The sequence below is a fragment of the Leptinotarsa decemlineata genome, unplaced genomic scaffold, assembly GCF_025532065.1.
Source record: "Leptinotarsa decemlineata unplaced genomic scaffold, Ldec_3_MD MMD2_tig00004307_RagTag_RagTag, whole genome shotgun sequence".
NCBI lineage: Eukaryota > Metazoa > Arthropoda > Insecta > Coleoptera > Chrysomelidae > Leptinotarsa > Leptinotarsa decemlineata.
In genome coordinates this window covers 8331724-8354641 of record NW_027412606.1, presented here as the reverse complement: position 1 = coordinate 8354641, position 22918 = coordinate 8331724, and the positions used below count along the sequence as shown (strand labels likewise).

The 22918-nt window shown below is 34.7% G+C and overlaps 1 protein-coding gene across 4 annotated transcripts in view; it reads right to left on the bottom strand.

Annotated features, from left to right (window-relative positions):
- SCaMC (Short Calcium-binding Mitochondrial Carrier) overlaps positions 1-22918 on the bottom strand; it is a 112373-nt gene that overhangs the window by 26405 nt on the left and 63050 nt on the right. The window contains exon 1 of one of the 4 annotated variants that reach the window (XM_023170134.2): positions 2840-3294. The exons of the other annotated variants lie outside the window; for them this stretch is intronic. Coding sequence (XP_023025902.1) covers positions 2840-2917 — 78 coding nt within the window. The 5' untranslated portion in view covers positions 2918-3294. Of the gene's footprint in view, positions 1-2839; positions 3295-22918 lie in introns of those variants that run through there. 4 annotated transcript variants of the gene reach the window in all.

Genomic DNA, 22918 nt, shown 5'->3' with positions numbered 1-22918 from the left:
GAAAATCTGTATTACAGTAATCCGGCCTGAATGTAAAATCATCTTGGCCTGGCCAAGAAAACAGAAGAATGGAAAATATGCCTTTCTGATGGCAAATCTCGAAAACAATAAAATGCAGACTCCGACCGGGAAAAACTCGGGTAACTTTTTTTTAATTTCACATTTTTGTGAATCAGTTCACATAGGTATGTTCACTTTTTCGGGAATAAGTTTTTTGTGCAATGTACTCAAAAGTCTCAAATTTTCAAAAATACTAAGGATTGGCTAGACATAATTTCAATAAATGATTTTACATACATCGTCTTTGACTTGAATCATCGCAAAATCTTGTTATCGGTGCCTAGATTTCGAAGAATACCAAAATAGTTAAGCGATCGAATGAAAATTGTTCAATTCTTTGAACGACCACAATAGTTTTTCAAAGATTACTTTTGATCGAAAAAATATATCATATGTACTCGTTTATCAGATTCAACAACTTCAAAGCGAAAAATCATATCATTTATTATTTTTAACAAAAATAAACTAGGGTAAGTTGTTGAAATGTCCACAAACAATTACTATTATATAGTTTCAGTACTAAAATTTTTGAGAAATCTTTCAATAACGGTTATTTCGTCACCGGCCAATGTAGGAATACCAATAAAATAATGAATTTAGACAGCTCAGAACCGTCCAATACCTCAAAACCCTTAATTCTTGGGTATTTTTCGAACTTCAGAATTTCATACAAATTCATCCTTTAATAATTAAATTCAAATATTCAGAAAGGTTTATCTTTACGTGACAATGGTTAAGTATTGAATAATTTTCGTTTTCCAAGTTCAAGATAATCTTTCAATTATCGTATAAATTCAAATTTTTCAATACGAATTCGTTCAGTTTATATTTTTTGCCACGTATTTACAAATGAAAAGTTTATTGAATATAGTTATTTGTTTTTTCTGGAATTATATTTCCGTTATTAAACTGTTCAGTTTTCGAGTAAATTTCATTTGACACTTTTACTCATCAAGAAAGAACTAACAATTTTATAGATACTAAACGTTTCGAAGGCCAAAATATGCCTCCGTCGCGTTGTCAGAATTGAAAAATCTACATCTTGCAGTTTTCTTCAGATACATCTTATTTTTGAAGTGTCAAAGAAGATCTGAAATATGTCAAGTTGTTGATTGAGTTTTGAAACATTCGATGTGATACAAGATGTTCTCTGATAGTTTTTTTTCAATTCTAAAGATGAAGCTCTTTTATTTATAGAAAAAATATTGAATACGACAATTTACTGATTACACATTTTTTTCTTGTGGAAAATATATGAAATTCATGCAGTAATTTATCAGAGAGAACTGAAAGTTTGCCCTTTTCACTCCTGTATACATTTCTTAATTAAATTTATTTTTTATTTATATTGTAGGAGGTGAAAATTCCCAAACAGGCCAATAAAAAAACTATTTCAGTCTATTCCTTTCAGGTGAAGAACATTATTTATTTATTCATTCATTTGTATCCAAACAGGCCTGAACTTAACACTATGATTTTTTACAATATTAATTTTAACTTAACAAATAAGAAAATTTATTTTTGCAGTAATTGTAATAAGTTAGCATTAAGATGATATATTAATACTTTGATTATAATGTTTCTGAACATATTTTGAGCTATTGACCAATCCAAATCAATGAGTGTTTTATAATAATTTGCTAGTCGATACATGAGTGTAAGAGGAACTCTAGTATTTCTATGTAAAACAGGGATATTAAATATAACAGAAGAGCGCATTCTCCTTGGAGGCACATTAAGTCGCAGTAAAGAAAGTAACGTTGGTGAATTAGTTTTATTATTAAAAATTTTAAACAAAAACGTCAAAATGTTAAGAACTGTTCGATTTTCCCAAAGATAGAATTTTGAATTCATGTCTAAGATGGGTAGTTCTAACTAGGTACATTATAATCGGGATATACATGATGCTTTTTTATAATATAGGTATCTTAGAAATTTGTTTTGAATTTTTTGTAGCAAGAATAATGTAGTCTGGTATTCTCCATGCCAAGTTATTGCAAAAAATTCTAGTTTCGGCATCACTAAACTATAATACAAAATTTCAAGGGAATATACATTGTTAAAATTAAATGATTGTCTAATTAAATAACATAGCAATCGGTTTGCAGACTTAGCCAAGCTAAGCAGACTTAGCTAGCTTAGGTCAACTCTGGATTTCAATAGGTTTGTTATGGTATTGTTTCAGATGTTGTGGACCTAAGAGACCCGTTGTTCAGTAGCATAGTACATTCGCAATTGGGTGACTAGTCTCTAAATTGAAACAGTTGGAACAACAAGAATAGGCCTACTACGTAGGTGCTTACTGTTTCGAACTACCTGCCTGAAATCAGTGGCACAGTGGCTTTTAATATTTAGCGCCATTTTTCAACCACTTGGTCTACCAAGGATTTATATTCGCTTTTGATCATAGGCTTACATTTTCAACGGATATGAAAAACACAAAAATACGTTTGTTTTTCATGAAATTTCCCGAAGATTAAATTGAAAGGGGTATCGTGAAGATGTTATTCAATATTTGACAAAATCGGTTCTTAGGCAGAAAGTCCTGAGTCGTGTAAAATGAAACTATTTCTATATTTTCTCTGTGTTAATGTCATCTGCATTTGAAATGAACAAAAACGCACGAATTAGAAAGTGCAGTAACGCTCGTCATCAAAACAGAATTCTTTATCAAAAGATAGTAATGCAAAAACATTTTCTAGAATTATCGAAATACCACGTGCTTTTAACTCAACAACGGTGACATAAATTTATATAACAAACACTTCACGCAACCTACCTTCATCAGTTCCTTGAAAATGTAAACGAAATCATCCAAAACATCCGGAAGGCTACCCGGAGATTCTTCGAAAGACATTTTTGCAGATATGACGATTTATCCGGTCGTAGTAAAAAAAATCAAATCGAATTACTAGTATCACAGTTTCCACTTGGCGCTCGAAAACTTTCGGCCGGTCTGCCGCGACTTTGCACCCGACACAGTCAGCTGTTCCTAGAGATGAATGAGTCACGACTACTGAACGCTGCTAATATAGCTGCCGACTGAACTTCGAGCTATCACAGTTAGACGTGGAATATCAATGTAACGTTACCGAGTTAATGATAAGGATAACTTAACTAGATAACCGACGCCGACCGGTTCATGATCGACGAGATCTAGGAAGTACGGAGTGGGGAAACTCCGAGCCTCTACACCTACGACCGATACCGACAAGGACTGAAAACCGAAAGACGGTTGCCTGTGTGGAAATCGCGTTTTTCATTCAAATTTGTTATCTGTATCGAAGCTGGGTAATCGGTGGCGATGACTGACGAGTACCAATTGCCAAGATCACATTCAAAAATGACGACTTTACATGTTCTGATATAATTCATCAACAAATTTCAACTCCTACACCGGCATTTATATATGTGTTAATTAACAACGATGCAACACTATAAAAACTGATAATTAGAAATAATAATTATATCTTTCTACTGTGGCTCGGGTCGTACTTGACTCTATGAAAAATACATGTTGAAATTGATAATTGTTACTCTCAACCGTATGGCATAGACCTAGGAGTTTCTCAAGGCTCTATTTTGGGACCTGTTATACAGGATGATACAAATTTAGCAATTGATGCAGATAGCACTGAGGAACTTAAGCTCAAATTATTGTCGTTTGAATTCACAACCTGGTGCTGAAAAAATGCACTAGTTGTTAATTCAAGCAAAATAGTGCTGATGCAATTTTACTATAGAATGACTGAAAAAATTAGCCCACTTGTCATTTGAAGTACCAGGTTTTAGTAATGTTGAAGGCGCTTTTAACATGGAGCCATAATTAAGGAAATTATTTTGTAACCTTACAAACTTCCTCTCGTTCATTGGTGTTAATTCAGGATACATTTGGTTGAATTTTTTACACGTTCTGACAATGATTTGATCACTTTGTTCATGTGTATAATAAATAATTTCATAAGAACTTCGTTTGAATAATCGATATTTGCAACATTTTGGAAGATGATTCGAAACACCGTCGATAACTCTTTGTAAATTACTTATAAAAGTAACCGAACTGTTATAAGCTTGAAAATTTTTTGACAAAAAAATTATCCTATCAAATTTGTCTATTTCTAGTCATGTGTGTCGAAATAACCAATGAAACCATCATTACACTGATAACTACCCATGGATAGTTTTCACGGGTAGTTATCACTTATGTCATGACATTGCTAAGCAACCAACACAATAAAGTTGTTTGACATTTCAGTAATTCAATTTATTTCGAAAATGTCACTTCCTCGCTTTGGTGTTCAAAATGATGCGGCAATTGACAAAATCATTGAAGAAAATACACCAAAAAATACTGTCAATAGTAAAAAATACACTTGGAAAATATTTATGGAGTTATATCATTATACGAATTGTTCTTTTAATAACTGTGTGTTCAATAAATAATTTTGTTCGAATTGCAAAAAATTTTCTCACCGAATATCCCTCGAACATTGATAAATAACTCATAATTTTATCACAACTTCCTCAAGCACGTTATTTTAGGTAACATCCCTCCGCCTTCGGCGTCGGGATGTTACCAAATAACGTGCTTTCGAAAACTGTGATAAAATTATTTCGTTAGTTATCAATGTCCTTGGGATATTATAGCTGATAATTCCACTGCTACCTAAATCCAAATTCTAAAAAAAAAAAAAAAAAATGTTTCTAGAAGAAGCGACTTTATTGAGAAAACTTGACGATTTAGGTATAGGGACATGATATATCATCTTGAAGCATTTTTCACCATCTTTCAATTTACCGAGTAATATACAGGGGGTTTCATTTGAAAAAATGAACTTTTGACTACTTTTATGCACAATGGAAATAATAGTAATTTTAGAACGCCCTGTATGAGATGGAGTCGATATCTTGGTGTTATTTGAATATTTCGAGTTTGTCCAAACTATCATAAAAATATCAACTTTTCATGAATTGAGAGTACTGATGTACTTAATTTCAATTAAGGCTATGTTTCGGACCATATTTAGCACACTTCATTTTTTATCTCGAAAACAGATAGAGATAGGTATAGGACATTCAACAAAAAAGTATTAAAATACCAGAGCGATTCCAAAAATGTATTAATATACGGGGTGTTTCATTAAAAAAAAAAAAAGTTGCTAGGACTTTTTGATGGAAGTGGCAACGCCGCAATGCTGAAAATATTTTAGATCGATAGAACAGGTGAGGAAATGTGAGAGGTGAGATTTTCAGGAACATCATGCTTTGCGTTTTCCAGAAACGTCTAACCTACCATCGACCGTGAGTCACGCTGTATACTGTTTCCTATAATGTCGGTGTGTGGGGTTGCTCTTCCAAGCTTCATAAAATGAATGTCCCAGAAAAGGGTAATGCACCTGATATTCCAATTAAATTAGCGAGAGTCTTTCAAAAAATATTTTATTGAGAACGGAATTATGTGTGGCTCATGTATACAATGTGTAAAAGCCAAATGAAATAAATTCATTATTTCGGTTACGGTATATATTTTAACAAAATTACGTAACACGTCAAATTTAAATTATAATTTGACATACTTCAATGGAAAAATGCTACCCCTACCTTCAACCCCCGTCGAATGACAGTGCAACTCTCAATTTTTTAAATGGGAAGTATAGACTTGTGATATATCGTTTGAAATGTCTCCTTCATTCTCTATTCAAAAATGTTATCGCTTTCAAGTTTATTGCAACAATTAATATAAAATAAACAAAAATCATGTGCTTTTTTCTGATTCGTTATTGATAAAGCGAAACATGTCGTGATATATTTTTCGAATAAAGTTTGTGGAGATCAAATAGTGAGGTGTAGTTTATGAAATTAAAAGTATGTGGTTACCGAAATTCGATAAAATACACTCAAAATTTATTGCAATATACTCAAATCTTATTTCATGATGAGGAATTGATAATAAAAAAGTAAGCAAAAACCATAGCAATGTTCTTTTTAGATGGTATCCCTCAAAAAACTGTAAATAATTTCCGTGGTAACGTTAGTTCAAAACGCCTTGTCAACTTTTTTTGTATGTTACAACATTAGTTGTCAGTATTTCAATTCAAGTTTAAAGTTCGTTAACTTCAAGTCTGACAAATGGTTAGATTAACGGAAATGCATAACTCAACTTATGAACTCAAATTAGATGTGATGCTTGAGTTTGAGGAAAACCCATATACATCGAGTAGACAGACATCCACTACATTCAATGGTAGCCATACATCGATAGTAAACATATTAGAAGAAAATTAAATGCATCCCTATAAAATAATACCTACTCAGAAGTTCATGGAAGACGATTTTGACAGAACTTATTTTTGCGAGCAAATGACGGACATGTTGGATAAAAATATCATACAATTAGAAGACGTTATTTTCCTTAACTCTTAACGATCATGCTAATCGGCAAAATTGCCGCTACTGTTCAACGAAAAATCCTCACTGGATGAGAGAAAAATACACGCAATAACCTTAAAAAGTTATTATTTGGGCAGGGATTGTAAGTAACTTCTTCATTGAGGGCAACTTGAATGGCGATAATTTTTTGGCACTATTTCAAAATGATGTAATTCCAAGTTTAGCAAATTTATATCCTTATGCAGGAAACCCTCAAGTTCCAGTGAATACGATATGGTTTCAGCAGGATGGAGCACCACCACATTATCAGGTTATGTCCGGCAATACCTTGATACCCAATCGGTGGATAGGGAGGCGAAAATCGATTGAATGGCCAGCTCGATCACCTGATCTTTCATCATTAGACTTTTATGGGGATATGTAAAGAGCAATGTGTGCAAAACTAAACCTTCAAATTTGAATTACTTAAAAAAAACTAATAACGCTTGCGATTAGGTCGGTCACGCCTGATATGTTAAATAATGTTAGAAGACAGTTTTATTTGAGATTAGGATGTTGTCAAGACGTTCGCGTTTGAACATCTACTTCGTTACCATCCATAGTTCTTTATCGTATTCTACATTTTAGTTTTTGAGTGTATTTTCTCGAATTTCGGTAACCACATGATGTTAATTTATTTTGTCTTAATTGTTACAATAAAGTTGAAAGCGATAACATTTTCGAATAAAGTCCTTTCAAACGATATATCACAAACCTTTACTTCCCATTTAAAAAAATGGGTTGAAGGTAGTGGTGGCATTTTTACGTTGAAGAATGTCAAATTATAATTTACATTTGACGTGTTTCGGATTTTTGTTTAAATATGTACAGTAAGCGAAATAAAGAATTTACTCCATTTGGCTTTTGCACACTGTATATACATCTACAAGTGCCATACTATTTTTCAAGAAATATTCACACGATGACCACTAAACTTTCGGAATTCATTCGTACCCAACGAGACATGGTGATTTGATGAGGCTTTAAAAACACTCTAGCTCGTTTTTTGACAACTGTCCATCTTTTACATAAGATATGTACGAAGGATTCTTCCAAACTAACATAATACGATCACGCGATATTTAGTATTACAATTCTGAAATCTGTGATGAACTTCGATTGCTTCTCCAATTATCTCATTAGGCGAGATAATTTCAGATATATGCATAGGGCAAAAAGTTGAAGAGATCAATAGACTTTGACTTAAGACATGTCCTGATCTAAAGAAACATACAGAGATGTTAGTTCCTTACGGCCTTTCGTCCTGGCAGTGAGTAAAAACTTCACATCCAAGCCATTTCCACTTTTTATAAAATACGATGACATGACATCAACATGACAAAAAAATCCAATAGTTCGCAGAGATATTGACCACATATTCAACATTCTACCATAAATCCTCGATGAAATGATGCCTTTCCTATTCTCGAATCTCAAGTTCATATCGACTTGCCGCAATAGGACATAAATCTTGGTCGGAAAAATGCTCGGCCTATTATAATTACTCAGGGTACATGGTTCTCGAAACAAATGAGCTCATACCTTATGGTATGCGTCATTTGTTAATGATGACGTCGCGCTCTGCGAATATATCGAGGACACGTTCGGACCGGCATAACCTCTTTGGTTAAAAAAATAATACTTCGAAAAACGTGCAAAAACACTATAAGTTCTCAATAAGAGGTTCTTCGAAACTTTCTACAATTTTTACAATCCCTCACCTGAAGTTTCTTCCTTTGCTTTGGAACAGACCTCTTTGATACGAATATTCGAACAGTTTTGAACAACGTGAAATGTCTATAGGTCGTAGGTACTCAAAATGACGAGAATGATTCATGACCCTAACAGAGGAAACGTTTATTTGATCATTTTCATTTGGAGGCTCGTCCCGACCACGTAGTTATATGCACGAACTTTTTTTAATTCGCCAATTGTGATTTATGTGTCGCAGTGCTTGACCTTGATTGAATAATGATGATAAAATTGTGCCCGGCTGAAACCCTGACAGAAACTACCTCATTTATTCTTCACGTGTCTATAAAGTACACATGTGAGGTCAAGGTCAAGAATATATAGTTTCAATGAGCATCGCCAAATTAAATTAGTAAATACTTCCTTGTTTCCGTAATATTTTGCTATAGAACAAATTCACGGATAAAGCGCACGAAAAATTGCAGATACTATATTTTGGCCTGTAACTTATAAATTTTCAAAGAGCGACCACAGTGTAGTTCAAATCGCACGTTTATAGTGAGCTTTTCCTTCGTATAATGTTTGAGAAAAAATCGGCAGTGAAATTTGGAGAAGAGTTTTGCAGTATGCCGTCGAACCATGCTGGGGAAATAGCTTCTATTGGGCCTACCAACAGAGACGTTCGAACTTGTCAAATTAGTTGTCATTTACTTAGTCTGTTTTGCCAAATCACCATGGACAAATATTGCAAATAATACAACTGTTTTATCAACATGGGTGTTCTGATTGGACAACGAACCGCGCAGTGACGGCTCGTGTATTGGAGAACAGGCTAAAGTCATATAGACTATATACACACAGAAAATCCTGCCGGAGGCGCGAAATTTTTTATGTTGTTGCACGCTTTGCTTAATAATAAAGTTAGGGCATGGGCATGACAATGCGTAAAAAGTGCATGAGGAGCTATGGACTTTATTTTAGTTTGTAAACCATTTAAATGATCGGCCATGACCGCAGCCTCATTGTAGGTGTCACACGTACGAATTAAAAAATTAAGCAAACCGTCAGCTGTGCGCCCAGATAAAACATTATGAAAACCCATAAAACGTTCTACCACATTACTATCTTTGGCATATATAAAAACGATTGAAAGTTGTGATGTACAGGTAATATCGGTAGTTTCATCAATTTCCCATGCAAAAAAAGAAACACTTTGAATCTCCTTGCTTATATTTTCCTTAATAATATATGCCACACTGTCTATAGTAAGCTCATTTTGAATGGTTTTTGAGGTGCCCGAAAAAACGCTATCGTTTAAAAAAGTGCCAAATTGTGAATCATATTTGCCCCATAACACGAGGTGAATTTTTTAAATCGGAGTATCCTATTTTAGACCACGTTTGGTATTCGGTTTGTACGGCCAATAAAACACAGGGCCAACAAAAAACTTTTTCTCGTTTAATGGAGCCAGTTAACCAAAGGCATTTATCGTACCAACTAATATTAAATCCTCGATTTTGTCGATTATCTGACGATTTAATTGAAATCAAATTTGGTTGAGGTCTTCCCAGAGTTTTAATAATGTAAAATTTATCATCATAAGATAAAGACTTAAAATTATTTGTCAGCAACCAATCGACTATATCGTCAGATTTTTTAATTTCGTCCAACTTATCCATAATAAATGGAAAAATAACTACTGAAAAGTGAAAACCTGAAAACACATTGAAATTGAAAGAAAACACTTTAAAACATATTAAAAATATTACCAAAAAGCTCTGCTATGATATAATATAATACTCCCTGTTTTATACACAAATAACAAATATTATCAAGAAATACTAAATCGATTTACCGAAATATTTTTCAGTCCCGGTCCGTCACGGCATCCCGTTCGAATAATTAAATAAAAAACAAACGTAGTCGTACACTAACGGAGACCAACTGGAGGCTAGCCTCCTCTGACGCTATAATTTCTGCAACTGAAATTGCAAATCGGGACGTATGTCGCTAGTTGGATCGGTCTCGTGGAGCCTGTGTTTTTAAAGTGGTCGGAGGCTTTGGCCTTACAACGTATGACATTTATTATTTCGGGTTGATAGTTTATTCATTATTCGTTCATGGGCGGTGCGTTTGAGGTTTGTTGATGCAATATACAGTGTGGTACGTACTACGTAGTGTATAGTATTTTTTCGGGAACATTTTGTATTTATATTAAAAATTAATGGTAAAGTAATGATATCCAAGCATTTATAGAAAAAAATTATCATATCATTATCATTATAATTATTCGTCAATATCTTTTAATTTATTGCGTTCAATAGCATTATGGGGAGGCTAAGCCTCCCTTGCCTCTGACGAGCCGCCGCTGGAACCGCGCGATTCGCCAATTTTACGGTCGCCACAATCGTCCTAACACGAGGTCTATTGGCAATATGGTAAATACATTTGAGTCCACTGATACAGTAAACGATCGACCAACACCCGTACGTTGACGAAACGCAATATATACGTCGTGACTTGGGCCTGCACCCGTACAAAATTCAACTGATCCGGGGAATGACAGTAAACGACCATAGACAACGACGTGTGTTCGCTGAATGAGCTCTGGAGCAGTTGACAACTGACCCTAATTTTCATCATCAGGATGACTGAGACAAAATTGTCAAATTTGGGACGACACAAATCCACATGAGATCCAAGAGCGTCCAACGCATCTCGAAAAAGTAATCGATCCATATTTCTTTGAGAACGACGGCGAGCACTATAGGTCGATGATTACCAACTTCTTTTGGCCTGATAGTCTGGTTCACACGTACTTTTCTTTGTGAAATTTTACAGGCGAGTCCAAAAATTACGACCAAGATGTCATTGGATTCGTATTTTTATCTAGAAAGTTTAAGGAAAGGTCCGAAAAGGCACTGAAAAAAATTGCAAAAGTTATAAACAATTAAGTGAAAAAAATGGGGCTTTAGTTTTTTTGAATATCTCGAAAATTTTTCAAAATTTTGGAAATTTTAAAAAAGATCTGAAAAGATCGATAAATTTACGTAAAAAAGTCCCAACAAACTGTATCTCAATTATTTATAATTTTTACAGAGCCCTGAAAATAGAGCCAAAAACGAGTAGTCCGGCTTCCGCGCGCATTCCGTCACTCTGACATAAAAACAAAAAAAAATATTTAAACATATTCAAATGCGAATATTAAGGAATGAAAAAATTCATGTAATGTTGGGATACATCAATGAACAGTGTTAATAACTTTTTTTGAATTGAAAGTTGATATAAACACCCCTATAATTATTAAACTAAAACTCTGGCATTTTTTTCCTTTGGTGAAGTTATTCTTAATTGGCTAAAAAATAGATTACCGTTGCCAAAAAAAAATGTTATTTTAAACTTTTTTATTGACAATTGAAAATTATAAATAAAAAAATGGTTCCTTAAATTTTTTTGCGAGATATTCAAAAAAAACTATTTTATTGATTTATAAAATGGAGAGGACCGGGCTTAAGACAGAGCCCTGCGGGACACCCATATCAATTTCAACCTCAGAAGATTTGATGTCCTGAAGCAAGTTGTTACTAAAATATTTCAAACTGACAAACGGTGAACGGTATTTAATGAAAGACTCAATTCAACTGAGACAAACATCTCTAATACCACATTTGTATAACTTCGATATGAGAATATCATGATCAACACAGTCGAAAGCTCGACTCAGGTCACAGAAAATGCTGTAAGGAATCTCTCTTCGATCAATGCAGTCTAGTAGATCGTTAAAATAGTGATTAATAGTAGTGGTAGTTGATTTTTCTCGTCGAAAACCGAAATCCGAGAATGTTGTGGTAAGCACCTGATGATTATATGATATAGTAAAGATATACATCATCTGAAGCATTTCTAACTTCATTTTTATTCTTGCAGTAAAATGACGATAATATTAAAAATTCAATTGACAGGTAGGAAGCAAAGTGATTAAAAAAATTTGCCAGCACCTCCAGGTGTACCTAAGAAAACTAATCGAAGGCAATGCCTGTAGGCTACGTACTTCAATGAAATCTTTTACGATGTCCAGGATTGAAGAACAAACCTCAAGAATGTTCCATCAAATGTGTCTGGAGTGTTAATTAATAACTTTTTTTGAATTGATAGTTAATATAAAAACCCCTTAAACCAAACTTAAAAAACTTTATATTGCTGAACAGGTCGTGTGGCACCTTTCCAACAAGGTGCCACACGACCCCCTTTGCTATTAAAAATTTTCGAGGGGGTGCTTATAATTCAGAAGGGGTGCTGGAGGGGGATAATATTTTCATACTGTAAATTGTCAATTCAAGAATAAAAATCGACCTGTTTCAGGTTTTTTCACATAGTACATAATAACGCTAAAAATGAATTTATTCCATACATATCACTTGCTATCGTCCAACCCGTGTTAGGAATCACACGTTAAAAGGTAAGACCTCGTTAGTTCTTAGCTCGTACAAGTTACGATTTCTGAGGGTTGTCGTTCGTAGGGGTGCGACAGCTGGTTAACGGAAAAACATATTTTAAAAGTCGGAGACTTTTAACGCAATATTGTATATACCGTGCGGAATTTTTTAATTTTCTGAAAGAATGGTGGCGATTGTCCAAAACAGCAAATAGAAAATGTTGGTGGTAAATGAAAAAAAAATTATATTTCCTGATCGAAAGATGGAAAACATAGTAAATTTCCATATAATCCATTTTTGTTACTTTACACTTCTTTGGTGAAGTGAATAAAATAGGCATTTTTCAGGAAAATTCTACAAAATGGAGTAGAACTGAACATATCGGAAAATTTATAGATTTTTTTTGATCCCAAAGAGTTGAACAGACATTTTCATTACAATTTTGCCGAAAACTCTTCGTAATGTTGAAAATGCCAATATTTTGGTAGAAACTATTTTGTTGATTTTAACAAGCTAGTAAAAAACAATGAGTTTTCTACCAGAAATTAATAGTGGGTCGTAGTATTCTCATGTGGAAAGTCGCCTGTTTATAAACTTTCAAGCTCGACAACTGCTGCATTACTGTCGCCTCCGTCCACTTCGTGGACGGAGTCAGAAAGTATAGTTTTGTTCGACTCGGGATGTTAATAGAAACCACATCATGTGACATAAATCAATCTTTTTCTCACATTCCTGAACTCTGTTGGAGTCACCTTTGAAAATTTGTAAATATCCAATTTCCTAGTTTGATAATTTATGAAATTTACACCAGGCAGTAAATAAGTGACGTCAATGCATCACAAGTCTGTTAATTGAAAAATACGGTTTGATTAGAACATTAAGGTATTGGTAGACGAAAACACATTCAGAATATTCCAAAGGCCGGAGAACACAGATCAAAATTTGATAACTTCTAATTATTTTCTCAGTCATGATTAGGCTTCTGCGCAACTTCTTTGCGCGTACAAACATCACGTGATTCCCACTTCTCGGGCTCCTTGCTCTGCAAAACAGCTGAGAACTCAGTTATTTAATAATATTGAAGTACTAACACGGAAATCTGGATAAGTTGTTATATGTTAATATTTTGTTTCAATTGTTGAGTGTCCGTTCTAATATATTTATCATGTCTTTTTAAACATGAGTTTGTCACGAAGGAAGTGCAAATATAGTAGTGATTTATTCTGTTATATTTGTGGTATTTATATATCAAAAAAACAAAAAAGAAATATCACAGAATTTGTTAAGGAAACTTATGCTGAATATTTCGGTTTTAATATGGACAAATTAGATAAATCATGGGTTCCTAATACAGTTTGTAAGTCTTGCGTTGAGTCTTTGCGGTTGTGGAAAAAAGGAGAACGTTCTGGATTAGACTTTGGTATTCCTATGATCTGGATGGAGCCTAAGAATCATTTCGATGATTGTTAAGCCGGCTGCAAGTTGAGACGCAGGTCGTGAGGTGACGCATGGTGAGTCACGGTGAGAAAAAACTGCGGGTGGGTGGACCCCCGCAAGTTGAAACGCAGTTTGAGCCTACAGTTCTTAGGTGACGTGTCTCTTGCCTTTCGATTTTTAAATGGATTTGGTTTATGAACTTTCAATTGATATCAGCTCTGAATCTGAGTCAGAAAATGATGAGGAGGTTGAATCGATTATTTCTGGTAGCTTCATATCGCTTTCCTTTGCCACTTCCTCCCATATTGAACTTATTAATTTTGTTCGCAAATAGTCCTCATCGCTAGTGTCGTACAAAACGCGACGATTTCTAACTGCCTCTATTAATTTTTCCTCCATTTCACTTCTGCGAAAGGAGGACTGCGTAACGCAGGGTCATGGATCGTGAAAACTGCGTCACGTCACCCTGCGTCAGAACTTGCAGGGTTCCTATCATTTGTATGGTTCGCAGAAATTCAACGTGACTCACCCTGCGTCACCTCACGGACCTGCGTCTCAACTTGCAGCCGGCCTTACTTTTGCGTAGTAGATGCTAAAGGTTTTAATCGAAATCAAACGTGGAGATATCCAGACTTAGTCTACAAAATGTCCTATTTTACGCAGTGAAAATCTCCCTCGGCCTATTTATGTTTCAAAAGTGATTCGCATGCCCTCAGAAACAATGATGTTGCCAAATTCACAGAAATCGAATCAGTGTACCAGTGGAAGTGAATGGGAAGGTGAAACATCTACGCCAAAGTTGTTTTCTCAAAATGAACTCAGTGATTTAATACGTGATCTAAATTTATCAAAACAAGGATCAGAACTGTTAGCTTCAAGATTGAAAGAAAAAAATTTATTGGAACAATTACAACGTACAGAACGCGAGAAAGTGAGCTATTACAATTTTTTGATGAAAATGAAGGATTGGTATACTGTAATAATATTGCGAAGCTGCTTCTGGACATGGGTTTGAAAGAATACAAACCTACTGAGTGGCGTCTTTTTATTGATAGCTGTAAAAGAAGTTTAAAATGCGTCTTACTGCATAATGGAAATGAATTTGCATCAATTCCAATTGCCCATTCTACAAAACTCAAAGAAGAATATGAAAATGTCAAATTAGTTTTAGAAAAAATCAATTACTCGGAGCATCAATGGTCGATCTGTGTGGATTTAAAAATGGTTAATTTTTTACTTGGTCAACAAAGTGGATACACGAAATACCCTTGCTTCATTTGTATGTGGAACAGTAGAGCAAAGCAACGTCATTGGGTACAAGATGTTTGGCCTGAAAGAAATTCTTTAACTGTCGGTAAAGCTAATGTAATAAGAGAGCCGTTGGTGAGCAGAGACAAAATTATACTTCCACCATTGCATATTAAGTTAGGAATGATAAAGCAATTCGTAAAAGCTTTGAACAAGGAAGGAGATTGTTTTGAATATATTTGTAGAAAATTTTCAAAACTTAGTATGGAAAAGTTGAAAGGTGGAATATTTGATGGTCCTCAAATACGGCAATTGATGAAAGACACTGATTTTATTAAAGTTATGACTGTTCCGGAAAGTGAAGCTTGGGAAAGTTTTGTGTTGGTAGTCGAAAATTTCCTAGGTAACCATAAAGCACCAAATTATGAAGAAATTGTACAAAATATGCTGACAAACTTTCAGATTCTAGGAGCAAATTTGAGTATCAAGTTACACTATCTTCGCAACCATTTGGATAAATTTCCAGATAATTTAGGAAATTATAGTGAGGAGCAGGGAGAGCGGTTCCACCAGGATCTAAAAGTAATGGAAGAAAGATATCAGGGTCGATGGGATTGTCACATGATGGCCGATTACTGCTGGTCTTTAAAAAGAGATTGTCCTCTGAAAAATTATAAAAGAAAAGCTCTTAAAAGGCGTTTCATGGAAATATAACAATTTCCCTCTCAATTTACTTCAAAGTATCATATTTTTTTCAAAATAAAACTGAGATTAAAAATATCTCTGTTATTTTGTTTCTTGTTTTCGAATTTTTGTAATGTGAAATGAAAATAAATATTTAAAAGAAAACGAGAGCAAATCTTACAAAACCATTGATAATTTCATGAATTGTGAGTATAAATACACCCAAAATCAATCTTATATCTAGGGCAACAAAACCACTGTAGACCAGTGATATTAACACAATAACTCACAAACTTTTGAGTAGAATATCATGAAATTTCAACAGCTTTCTTTTGAAGGTCAGTACTAACTGAAAAAGCGGTGAATGCAAAAAGACTAGCACCATCTATGTGTTAGGCCCGGGATTTTTCAGCCCAGGTAGTAGAATGAGAATGATGCATACGAACTGCAAACAGAACTTTTTCTATTTCACGATGGGCGGAAAGTTGTCGGGGTTGGTTCAAATATAAACAAATACTGTCTCAAAACCTTCTCAAAAACAAATTCAGTGGTCACATATCAATATTTTTTCATAACACTCCTATCAAACGAATGTATGGAGTGTGTTATTTAAATGTTATTCTTGACCCCAAACTTATATTTTAACCCCACATCAATACAATTTCTCAATCAGTAAAAATTTTGGTGCTCGTGCACTTATCAAGAGAATTATTCGTTCAAACAACAAAAAATAACTGGTCTTTGGTTAGATCACTGCTCTAATGGCATATCTACTTGATTCACTTATTCACCTATCAAGCGAATAAAAATATACAAATACAAATATAAATATAAAAAATACAAATATAAAAATTATATCTATGATAGTCAGTAATGTCAACTTTTACTTTTTAGACAACAGATCAATTCAATTAAATTATTTATCAACTATCTTTAGAAGGTAATCACAAATTATTATTTTATTTACGGTTCTCATTTCGTGGTACCATCACTGTTAATTGCTTTTATTTTTGTATGTTTGCGTGCATTATGGAGTGGTGCTTGTTGGTTGAGTTAGAGTAGCTTTGAGCTAGACTTCGCCAAGGAGTACCAGAATCTCCTGTAAACTATTTTCATTTTCAAATATATCTTTGTATTGTTTTTTTTGTATTATCAATAAAGCCGATTTATTATTATTATTATTATTATTATTATTATTAAAAGTTCTCTGAAGAATTCAAAAAAGTTTTTGCAATGGGTAGCCTGAAAATGGACCAGACATTGGGGGAATATCAATAAGATTAGATACTGCAGAATTCGAATTTACAACCCTTGAAGCAAGCATTAATACAGCTATTTTTTTCTGGTGTCATCGGCATTGACTACATTGGTCATTAGCCTCGTGCCCTAGGTAGTCAATGTTAATAACTCCCCGAGCCACCTGAGGAGCATCATGGCTATTCGCAGTCCGTCAGCCATGTAACGTTGCAGAATCATCCCAACTCCAACTTGATAAATTCTCTCGAGAAAAATATCTGGTCGAGGTTGGGATCAACTCACCACCATCCAGTCGTGAGTCAGGCGCTACTACAGTTATTGTTTTCTTCATGAATGATTACCTCTGCATATTGTACCAAATTTCTCTGAAGGTCCCAGTTAGACAAACCAGGTATGTATAATGGAATATTCTATGCAAACTAACACTAACTACACAACACAACAAAAAAATATTTTTTGAATGTTTCCTACACTAAATTAGTCAATTTCTACTAATTTTGGGGTGATAATAACGAAAATAACGATGAAAAATTTTTATTAGCTCTGGTTTTTGAGATACACAGTACTTAATCTTAAAGAGTAGTTATACTATACGTGAAAAGTGAAAGTACATAAAACAATATTGTTATGTTTCTTTTAGAATATTTTAAGTACAAAATTAATAAAAAAAAAACATTATTCTTAGTGTTTTGACAAATAAAAGAAGTTTGTACCACCAAATTTCAATTAAGTCCATCCGATTCATTGTAAGATCGCTGTCGTTTAGCTTGTCTTTTATAAAACACTTCTGGAGCATCTCTACACACAGACCAGCAGTAGTCTGCAAGCATTGCTCCATTCCAACGGCCCTGATATCTCTGTTCCATTAAGGCAATGTCTTGATGGAATCTTTCTCCATGTTCGTCACTCACAGCTCCACAGTTTTGTGGGAAGAAATTAAGATGAGAGTGAAGAAAATGAATTTTTAAAGACATGTTGCATCCAAGTTGGTGGTAAGCTTGAAGAAGCTCTTTAACCAATGCTGTGAAGTTATCATCTCTTTTGTTACCTAATACCTAATGTGATATTTTCACATCATGTTTTAGAAGATTCCACTGTTGTAGTCTTGACCCTAACAGCTCAGCCTTTTCCTTAGACAAGCGAAGATCTCTTATAAGGTCACTCAACTCTGCTTGACTAATTCTGTGCGGATCACTAGACCTATCGCTTACCTCAAAATCAGGGTCATAGGATGTAGAAGGATGGGTTGCTCCTTCTAAACAGTCTTCATCACCTTACTCTAAAATTTCATAGTTTTGGGGTGGAGAAGGGACTGGCAAATTGTCTGAGTGTGGTACAGGCCGAAGAGCAGATGGGAGATTAGGGTATTTAACCGTTCCTCTTTTCTTCATAGATAAACCTTGCTTAATGGGAGGAGTTAAGCAGAAATAACAGTCGTCTGTATGATTGGTAGGCTCACGCCAAACCATAGGTACTGCAAAAGCCATTGCCCGGTTTTTATTTTTCAGCCACTCTCGCAATATGACGGAACAAGAATTACAACATATATGAGGAGCCCATGATTTATCTTGGTCCCCAACTTTCACACCAAAATAATGTTCATAGGCTGTCTTAGCAAAAGCTATCGACAGAATTCACACACTTTCGAGGCATTTCAGATCAGCACTTAAATTAATTTAAAAATCAACTTCACACGATAATTTCAATAGCAACCACGTGCGTACAATTGACAAACTCACATAGGTTATGTTTACTACTTAAGAACAGCTGATGAAAGGGGTGTTATGTAAACAAACATGTGTACCAACTGTTGGTGATGAAATATTTCATTTGTTGAAAACTCAATATACATATATATAATAAAATGATACTATATCTTGAAAACAAGAGCTAATATATAATTTTTATGGTCACTTTCGGTTTTAACACGTGGAAATACATTAAAATCATCTAATTTCAACCCCGAAACAAAAACTTTGTTGTGTTGTGCTATTAACTATGCACCCTTAAATAGAATGGCAATAAATGTAGCAATCAGATTAATTCATTTCGTTCTTCCAATGCTTCGTCTGAAGCAAAAATCGAAATGTTAATAAAGCTATACTGGTAGGGTTTTTTAACTTTGTGTGCAATATTTTGATAAAAAAGGCAAATTAGATTGTTTCGAAATATTTGTGTCAGGTAGTAAGCAAAATTGTTGAAAAAAATACTAACAAACCCTAGGATTGTGGAACAGTATTAATTTTTACAAACTCAATAAATAACAACTTTTCAAGGTCAACACCCATTGAGTTCAAGTATATTCGAATTGAGGAACTTTACAAAAAAGTTTTCTTAGAAATGGACGAAATGTCAAATATTATACAAATTAATCGTAATTGAAAATGCAAATATGGTCCCAAAAATCGATTCCGATAAAAAAATTTTATCTGGAATTTTCAAAAATCATTTGATGAATTTTATTAAAAATCCCTTCTATTCATCCAGTGGGCAATCATATCAGCATTGAGGTTGAGTCTTTCACCAGGATACTTTCTTTTACTGCTTAAAGGGTCTTCTATAATGTTTACTTCATATTGATATATTATCAGTTCATATTTGGAAAAGAAAGGTTTCGGCTTTCTACTGATCCATCTATATACAAAAAAATGTAGGAATCCTACAAAAAAGAAAGAATGCAATACTTTTCAAATTAAACTCTTTACAAGGATGTGTAGATGTATGAAGATGGAGGAGAATAAAAGCAAAACCTTTCTTCAACAAAATTTTATCTGTCACAAAAATATACCCGTTTCAATTATTATTCGATCTGTGTGTGTGAAATAATCTTTATTTTGTGATTAACATTATTTGTACCACAATTCAATCATTATTTATAAAATGCAGAACAACTCCAACGCATTAAAATTGAATATGATAATTAATGATGATTTTATCGAAAATATGAAATAACGAGTTCAAACCCTGCTTTATACGAATACTAGTACTATATTGCTGTATCGCTGCTGTTCCAATGTTTTGACAGAATCAGAATCAACGGACTTAGGCGTGCGCAGCGTTATAGAATAGTGCTTTTAAAAAAATTGTTCTACAGCGCCATCTAGTGGCGAGTTACAAAAAAAAAGATAGCCTCAAAACCTTCTCTATGAAAAATTACTTATACATGTCAAGTTTCATCACGATCGGTTGAGCGATGTAGAAGTTTATCACTTACCAACCAACCAACCAACAAACATCCATTTTTATATATTAGATTAGGCTGTTTCGAAAGTTTTGCCTGTTTTTATGAGTCTATTTTAAACTGTAATACCGCGAATACTGACGAAGTGCCCGTCATCGTACTCAAAAAGTGCGCAAATGAACTCGCACCAGTATTTTGCAGACTTTTCGACCTGTCTTTTAAGAAAGGGGTTTTTCGTTCTTGTTGAAAGATTGCTCACATTCAACCTATTTCCAAAAAAGGGAAGAAAAATCATGGAGGAAGCTGTAAACCACCATATCCTCAAATATTTGGAAGGCTTCAACATCTTGAGCAATAATCAATATGGCTTTTGGAAACAAAGATCAACAGGCGACCTTCTATCATATGTCACCCATATTTGGAATAACGCAATCGAAAAACATGGAGAATCAAGAACTGTTGCACTTGATATTTCTAAGGCCTTTGACCGGGTGTGGCATGAGGGGTTTGCTGGCCAAACTTCGATGCTATGGCTTGTCGAATCATTTTAAAAAAAGACTCTTCAGCTTCCTTAAAGAACGTTCCCTGCAAGTGGCCGTCTATGGATATCTCTCGAATGCTTTCACCATTAACGCTCGTGATCCCCATAGAGATCCATATTGTCTCCAACCCTCTTTATATTGTATATCAACGACGTATTGAAAAAAAAAACAAGAATCCAATATATTTCTTTGCTGACGACAGCACACTTATTTCGTCATTCCATTTGGTTTCCAGGACATCGGCTACGAAAGCACATCTTCACCGGCAGCATATCTTATTGACGATCTAGAAGTGATTTAGAATTGGAGTGAAAGTAACCAGGTTCCATTCAATGCTACAAAAACCCAGGCATCGGTTTTCTCCAAGAAGATACATATCTCCGAACCGGATATAATGATGTCAGGTCAGATAACTCCGCTGTATGCTTCGATAAGTTTGTTGGGGGACACCAATATGTCTTGGCACAATCATGTCGCTGGAATTGCAGAGGCTGCTTCTCAAAAGCTTGAAACACTGTTCAGAACCAGAAAACTGTACGAACCTCAGCAACTTATGATGCTTTATAAAGCTCAGATCAGACCTTTTTTGGAGTATTGTTCTCATGTAAGGAGTTCTGCCCTCAAACATACCCTGAAAATGCTGGATTCCATCCAGAAAAGAACCATCCGCCTAATTGGAGACGCAAACATCACGTGCAACCTCGATAGATAGATAGATAAATTTATAGCCTGGAACATCGACGAAAGGTTGTCTCTCTTCTATAGATACTTTCACGGCAAGTATTCAAGTGACTCGGCTCATTTGATCCCACCAAGAGCGGTACATATCAGAAATACGCGACGAACTGTGGCTGCTCATCGTTTCGGGGTTGTACTCATTACACCCCGAACTTCACTGTTTAAGAACTCTTTCATCCAAAGAACTGCGTTTATGTGGAATAAACTTCCTGACAACGTTTTTCCAAATGGGTTTGATCTCCAGCGATTCAAATCCAATGTGAGTCGCACTTTCACACAGGCACCGCTCCGAGAGCACCTTAAGCATTTTCCTGCAGTGCTTGTGTTTTGTCCTTGAAAAAAAACTCATTCAATTTGATCGAAATGAGCGAATCAGTACACTTTTGCCAACGTAACACTGGCGGGCCAAATCCGGCCCGCCAGTGTCATCAATCCGGCGACAGCCAATGATTTACTGTCATCAATCTGGCCCGCGACAGCCAATGATTACCTAATCGTTGTTACTATTGCTGTGATAAGTTGAAGAAGAAAACACAGAATGATAATTACTCGGTTTTATTTACTTGCAAGGTAAAACTTAACGACAGAAATGATGACAAAGAAAACTTAACTAGTCTAGAAATATAGTTAAGGGCAGAAATTGGCCCTTGGAACAAACTGAAAAAATCATTATGGCCCGAACGCTTCAAAGTTTGGAGACCCCTGTCGTAGAGGATCATCCACTTTTCATCAAAAGTGACGATCGTTTTGGTTGCGCAGAAGCAAAAAGGACAATTTCTGTCGAAGGTTCAAATCGTGGGACACCCACTTTTAGAGCTTTTTGACCCCTCCAATAAGTTAAAAATAAAAAATGCATGGGAGCTGACGCCCAGTTTTTCCGTCATTCCACACACCATTTGTGATGGGTTAGTCTCCACCACGGTCCTCAAATTCTCATGCTGGAATACTATAAGACGACCACTTCGAGGCTCATCTTTGAGGCTGAAACCTTGCAAAATTCGCGAACCAACTTCGAACAATGCGTTCATTAATTCATTAACCAGGCTTTTGGCAATATGCCTGGTCAATTTTTCGGGCTGTTTCGGAAGTGCTTTGGTTCAATTTGAATTCGTAGAAAAAAATTACCATCATATGGTAAGTAATCAGCTGAAAGGGAACAAAAAATTAAAATTCAGTATGGAGCACGAAATTTGGAAACAATTGTCATTTTGTTC